Here is a 7750-nt window from a genome sequence, read left to right as displayed (position 1 = left end):
CAGGGTGGTAATCTTAATTTCTGTAGCCACATTTCTCTATTCTTTCCGTGTTCACCCATTGTTCTTTATTCTTTATATATTAGTACCTCATACATGTCATTATTCTCTATAATTCTTAAAAGTTTCATTTAAAGGCCATTTTAATTGTGCTTCTTTTTCCATCCAATTAATTATGTATCATGGAGTCAATATTCAAAGTGGGACGTTGTTATGAAGTCGCACAGAAAAACGGACATGACTGTGTATTCATACATCCGTACAACTAAACGAACACACATCAGCAAGAATAACTGGAAGGGCATATGCACCCAGTAATCATGGCATACTTCCTCATGTCTTTAATAAAACGCTCCCAAAAAGGTTAAGAGGTAGCTGCAGCTGTTTACTTATACCAAACAATCAGTATAGCCAGAAAGTCTTCACAGAATTTTAAAGGGTGAAAAATAATTTCGTCAAAACTAATCGAGGACGGTCATACATTCGGGAGTTACGCCGGTGTAAGATGTCTCTAGTAAGTTGATGCAGAAAAACAGAATATACGGGTTGTCTCCTTTGAAAGACATATATATCTGGTATCTAAGTCATGTGTTCCTGTTGCAGTCAAACAGACAAAGGACAGGAAACCAGTCTACTATACACTGTAATGATTAAACAATTCGTCATTGTAAACAATCGACCCTTAGTCAGACAACTTTAGTCGCTCTTGCTTTTAACGTTGATTATTATGATTGTGTTGTGTTTTTATTTACTATGGAATTCCTACCCAATCAGGATAAAAGAAATCAGTGAAGTTCTTATTATATTGAGAACCAAGAAATGTATTGGGTCTGGCAGGCCATTTATAATATATAGTCAATCCATTTGCTATCCATCCCATCCACCAACCGAAAGTTCCAACGGATGTTATCACGTGATTACAATTTGAAAGAATCGTGAAATCTACTTCTGGTTTATTATTAGTCAGCAATTCAATCTTGTAATTTTTCAAGTCTTTGTTTGAAATAACATTCTTTGATGTCCATTCTTTATCGTTGGAAGCAATAATAAATAAAATTGTTTTATTAAATTTCGAAGACATATAACGAATAGCGCTGGCAAAATAATTTTTCGTAGGAACATTGTAACCGCGTTGAAACTTTTTAACCATATCGCCGCGACGAACATGTATACCTACAGTTATGGTATCTGATCTTGAATGAAATCCGTGTTTTGATATCAAATTCTTGATTACGTTTTCTGAATAAGTAAGTAGATGACGTTTAAACACCAACACTTTTCTTATCCTGTCTTCGTATCCATGGAAATACTTCCAAGAATGCAAATAATGTCTAAGTCTATAATCACGTGATGAATTAAGTTCCCTGAATTTGCTGTCGTAAGCACAACACCCAAACTTCTCTGTTATAATCGGCATTTTATCACAAATATGTCTGCTGTTATGTTTTTGTATATTCTTGTCCTTGATATCAAATATTGTGTTAAAGAGGTCATTTTCTGTAATAACGAGTGTCATGTTGAGATGGAGGGCTATACCAAAAGCTGAAGCGAACTGAAATATTGCATTGCCAATTCCACATGTTCCGCATTCAAACATTGGACATATTTTATGCTTAACTTTAAATGTCTTCGGTTTCGACATTAACATTTGTATCCGGTTTTCAGATAGAGCATTTTCATCTGTCATATAGAACAACTTATATTCAAAAATTATAAAGAAAACTGCTGTAACTAGGGATATCACAATGCACCTACTACACCAACCATTATCTGAAATATAAAACAAAATGTTCTCAACAGCAACAGACTGTGTACTTACGGGTATAAAGAATAAAAAACCTTCACATTTCATATTTATCTGACTATCTAGTTAATAGGGATTTTGGTATTTAAAATGTTCTATCCAGCTCTGAAAGATTGGATACACTGGTGTAAGTCTGTCTGTCTGTCCTTCCGTCAGTCTATAAGCCACAAGAAATTTTTGGTGTACTTTTCTCAAGAACTATAAATTAAAGATTTCTTAAATTTCGAATCAAGTTTTATGTGAGCTGTGTAATGCATTTTCAAGTTCATCCAACTTTCTATCAAAAGGTTTCTTGTCATCTTACAAATGTAAGAAACTAGCCCTCACTCGACGTAACTCGCCGTAACAAGAAAGGATGGAGCATTCATTTATTAAAACGTTATTCTATCTTTTCACTTCCCTTAGAAATGTTGTTTACATAAAATGTAAAGAGTTTTTTTTAAATCATTTGAGTTGTAGACATAATATATTAACTTGATGGATGATAATTATATGATATATAATTAATGATTCAATCAAAAATAGAAAATCTAATTCTTCCATAATTTTCGACAAAGAAAGAAAATGAAGTATTTAGACAATTCGCATGAATCGTACAAGATATTTTGATAAACATGACAGTACCATGTCGTAACATATGAAATAGAGTAAATGTACAACTTTGGAATGGAGTGGCTAGGAATTTTTGTGTATAAACTTATCTCTCATTGAAGTGGAAAGTCATGCTGTAAAAAAAAACTAGGAACACTGCGAGGAAAAAAGGGGTTTTAATTTTTTAAAAAACACCCTCGGCTCCGATATCACGTCGTTGCCCCCTCCTCTATCCGGCCCCACCTCTACATAATCAAAATGATCTCTAACTCATCTCTCATTCCAGTCGAAATAACATTTGTATTCAACAATGATATGTATCAATTTTCTTTTTACACATTAGTTCTAAATGAATGAACCATTTAACAAAGAAAAAAGAAAAACCATTTAAATTACTCTCACTCGATTCTAAAGTCAACTCGTTAAGGTATATGAAAAAAAAAAAACCTGAAAATTGAACCATGCGTTTAAAGCAGGGGCATTTAGGACGAGATCTTTAAAATTATTAACTCTGGATTAAAAAGGTTTATGTGGACGTTAGGTTCATTATAAAAGCTTTCGTTTTAAAAAGATAAAGAAATTGTTTGAATTTTTAATGCTATTATTGACAACGAAAATAATAATTGTTATATCTATTTATTCCGGTTGTCTCGGAAACGAACACGACGCTCATGCATACAAACAACTTGGACCAATCGGATCCGGAGGTGAAGCACCTTTAGCATGTTTAGACTGACTACTGGGTGCTCTTTTTAGGAGACAGTATTTATTTAAACACCTCTCCTCTAGTTGTTCCATATCACATGCATGTAGGTATAAGGCCGTCGTGATTGTTCGGGCAGATGCCAGAGAAAAAATGCGAATGAGAGAGTTTTAACCGACTGCCGAAAGAGTAGACGGGTGTATTTGAAATAAAATATGTAATTTAATAATTAAAAACATATCGAGTCATTTGTTCGTTGTTCCGTCACCCAAGATCGCAAACTGAATGTTAATCTTTTCCTGAATATGCATGAAATATTTGCCACTGAACGTTAAACATTTCTAAATAGAAAATATTTTCACACAAATACTTACCATGCAATTATCCAAGTAAATGATTTATGGTAAGCAAATACCATGCATACTTGTTGGATTGCTTACATTTGCACATGTTTTACAAAGACAAATCAGTGAAAGCACTTCAAATTAGCTCCTTTTTTATAATATGACATTTATATCCAGAGACTGACTGCATGAACAGAACAAACACGCATGCATACATATACACTTATAATAATTTAAACCATTTGATTTTGATTTTAATGCATATGTGTTTACTCTTAAAGAAGCTCTTTGATGACAATTTCATGTGTGACTTATACTTTCGGTATCAATATAAAAGATGGTATGCCATATCAGTTGATATTTTATAGTGTGTCTTTCTATGTTGTGATGTTACACTTTGTTTCAGAAAAAGGGTGAAAGTTTGGTACCATTAAAACGTTTAAACCCGCTGCAATTGTTTGCACCTGTCCTAAGTCAGAAATCTGATGTTCAGTAGTTGTCGTTTGTTGATGTGGTTCATAAGTGTTTCTCGTTTCTCGTTTTTTATATAGATTAGACCGTTGGTTTTCCCGTTTGAATGGTTTTACACTAGTAATTTTTGGGGCTCTTTATAGCTTGCTGTTCGGTGTGAGCCAAGGCTCCGTGTTGAAGACCGTACTTTGACCTATAATGGTTTACTTTTATAAATTTTGACTTGGATGGAGAGTTGTCTCATTGGCACTCATACCACATCTTCTTATATCTATTGACAATGATACAACTATCCATAGATCAAAGGACAAAGTTCAATATAAGCAACAATGCTATTCGGCATTGACATTCCTGTCGTTGAAAGAACATGATTTTATAAACCAGTATCCATTTTTGTCCAATGACTATTTGCCAAGTTGATGTTCTGTGAAACATTTAAGTTCCATGATAGAAACCGACACCAACATTATACCAAGCATGCTCGGGTTAATATAAATAAAAGTGATGAAATAAAAGTAAAAACCTACCATTTTTGAAGATATTCATTATACCTAGCCTGACTATATAGTTATATTATAGACCTGTTAGTAAAACTTTGTGTATTTTAAAGTGTGTTTATACAAGGAATTTTCGTTTAAATATCTATTGTAAATATATTGTAAACGCCGACTAATTTTCAAATTATTTTTCATTGTAATAGTTTTACTATGACATTAGAAAATATGAATTAAAAAGTATGATTAAAGTCAATACTTTAAATAGTTTTAATACAAACACCTAAAGTAAGGTAATCTCTACGGAGTGTAGGTAAAGTTTAAAAATAGAAGTTTATATATAAGGAATATTGAATGATATTCATATCAAAGGATACTTGTTTTAAATGTAACACATTCCTTTCTAATTCTTCTTTGATAGTAAACTTTTTCAATTATTTTTTTACATGACCTTAGTGTACTCGAACTTGATCAAATCACAATTCAAATCGAACTTTAAGAGTTCAAATTGAACTCGAATAAAATTCAAGTTGATTGGAATAATTCAAAATCAGAGTATGAAAGGTAAGGAACATAATTTATGATCTCCAGGACATAAACATATCGAAGCCTCGTAATTTATGATCTCCGGGACATAAACATATCGAAGCCTTGTAATTTATGATCTCCGGAACATAAACATATAGAAGCCTCGTAATTTTCTATTACACTAACTTAATCGAACAAAGGACAGATGCGGTGAGGAATGTCAATTTTGATACTTACACAAGCAGAAAAAGCAAGGTGTTGATGCTTGGATGACATGGATTACAAAATAACAAAATGTAACATAAACAAACTGACTTTGAATGAGGGTTTTATGGTGGATTACCATTCTATGATAACGAGTTTCCTCCGCATGTAGAACCTCGTATCATTTGTGGAAGATCTGCCTTTGACTAGCGACGTCACTAGCAACGTTGGGTGTTAAATATATATCAATGTTTGTAATCGGCTGATATTAAACAGGCTGTCTTTTTTCAGCTTTTCTGACTTAAAGGGTCAGTGTGAGATTTTGCCATAACTTTGCGTCTGTCGTCGTTAATTATCATTAAAAGACTTCTCCTCTTAAAACTACTGAACCAACTGGAATAATTATCATTGAGGTATCTAGTTGTATATTTTTTAATTAATTACTAGTCTAAGATGTTCGTAAGTGGCCACTAATTAAGATACACATTTATTCGGAAAAACAACACATGCTATCCCGTTCGTTACAAGAGAGACTGTGTATGTTAAATACGACCTGAAATTACTATAGTCAGTATTACTTTTTCCCTATAAACTTTAAGAGACAAATCAAGTTATGGTTATTCTTTTTCAAAGATTTGTTGGCGTTTTCTTTTTTGATTACTAGACTTTTTTATGAGATCTCATAACAAATATATCAATTTGGATTTAAAGAATTGCGTTTAAATCTGACTATTACACATGATTTCGTAGGATAAATGTATGATTGGAACCATATGGCAAAACCAAAAGATATTTTTCATTCATCAAACGCTGCATGTTGCTAACTTGTAAAATTAGTTAAACGTCTTAATGTAATAGAAATATTGAAAAATCTAAATAAGTAAAAAAAACACATATGTAAACATATAAACAAATAAAATTGAAATCTTCAAAATATATTTCTTTGTATAATCTGTTAAATTTATAATCCAGATCATTCAAAAAGTTGTAGTTCTTACAGATAATCTAGTTTCATAAGTAATCATATAATAACAAATAGTTGACAATAGACATAATATTGATAACGGATACGCAATGTAAAATAGTCAACAAAAGAACTCAAATCAGTACTGACAAACATTGACCTGTGAGTAACTGAGCTGAGTAAGCTACAACTTTTGTGATTCTAGAAGCATATATCTAACAATTGACATACTCAGTCGATGTTCCTTTTAAAACAGTCCGTCTTCTATAATCTTACATAGCTTCTTGTAATCTTCCTCAGTGTTGTAAACGTTTGCTGTAATTCGTAAATAGGTTTGTTCGCCAAATACTACAGATAAATGGCAATTTTATTTTTGGTGATGTTATCCACAATCTTGTTTTGTTTGTTTTCCTAAAAAAGATGTTGAGAAGTTTATTTCCGTTCGAGTCAGTCTTTGGTCTCGTGAGAAACTGGAAGCAGTATAATTAATATTTTCGTTGAAAAAAATATTTTCATTAGAGAAAATCTTTGGTCTTTAGGGTAACCGGAAGCAAATTGATCATTATTCAAACAAACTATTAATTAGAATCAAACAGAGGCAATTCCCGAAATCAGCGATGAACTATCATGTATAACAGTAACTGGTACTGTACGAAATGTTTCTAGAAATAACATTACTGTGAGGTGGTTGAAGAAACCGTTAATTACATTTCATCTGCACCTCATATATATTGTAAATACTCTACGATTGATGTCCCACGTACTTAATCTATTTCTTATAACTACATGTAAACGTATTGAATGCCTACTGTAATATTGCGTTTTCATATTAAATTTATACTAGTATTCAAGTTTAAGATTTTCATATCAAATTAGGAAGATTTGCATAGATATTGAAGTCCAGGTGATTAGTTTTGTAATCATGTATTGACCATAAATGATGTATGATAATTCATAAACTGTTTTATTCTGATATCCTGAATAATGTGATATATTTTGACTTCATAGCTTCTTTTCCTTCAGCGTTTCTGTTGATTACAGTTAAAATTAACAGTTTTAACTCGCAGGTTATGTCGAAGTTTAAACGCTCACAAATATGTATCAGTGTTGAAGGCCTCTCAGGTGCTAATTTACCGGCTCCGGCAAACTAGCGATTTATATGCTATTTTGCCGGTCTTATTTCAGATTTTTTTTCAGACTACATTGTATATGAAATTAAATTTTTTATTGAAACTAAAGTCAGCGGTTGATGACGGTCTAGTGATAGAGGTGGAACACGTAGAAACCCGCCCTGAAATGGTTTAAAGTTCATGTCTAGACAAACTAGTGGATAAAATTAATATAGCAATATTGTACAGACGATGCATGGCAATCTATTGACAGCATTTATTCTATGAAAGTTGAATATAATGTATATATCTTCAATTTTTGCAAAAGTGGTGCCGACGCAAAAAAAAACAAGTTTTATGTGCAGTTCATGTCTGCAGTGGCAGCATCTTCCTTGGGCAAGCCTTTAATAATGCACTTAAATCAAGGCACTGCATGGTTTTGTAACAGTTGTAAAGCATTTTGATGTTGTTGAATGTTACTTTTAATTTCCAATCTAATTAAAATATAGATCTCGGATTTCGTTATACTACGTTATACTAC

At 32.2% G+C, this 7750-nt stretch overlaps 1 protein-coding gene across 1 annotated transcript; it reads right to left on the bottom strand.

Annotated features, from left to right (window-relative positions):
- Positions 1-729: 729 nt before the first annotated feature.
- Positions 730-1762, bottom strand: LOC127734770 (galactoside alpha-(1,2)-fucosyltransferase 1-like). The gene has a single exon (XM_052244779.1). The coding sequence runs from the start codon at positions 1682-1684 to the stop codon at positions 749-751; it is 936 nt and encodes a 311-aa protein (XP_052100739.1). The 5' UTR covers positions 1685-1762; the 3' UTR covers positions 730-748.
- Positions 1763-7750: the final 5988 nt, after the last annotated feature.

Source organism: Mytilus californianus, unplaced genomic scaffold (assembly GCF_021869535.1).
Source record: "Mytilus californianus isolate M0D057914Y unplaced genomic scaffold, xbMytCali1.0.p SCAF_3, whole genome shotgun sequence".
NCBI lineage: Eukaryota > Metazoa > Mollusca > Bivalvia > Mytilida > Mytilidae > Mytilus > Mytilus californianus.
Note: the sequence above shows the minus strand (reverse complement) of the source record. Positions and strands in the feature narration are given on the sequence as shown.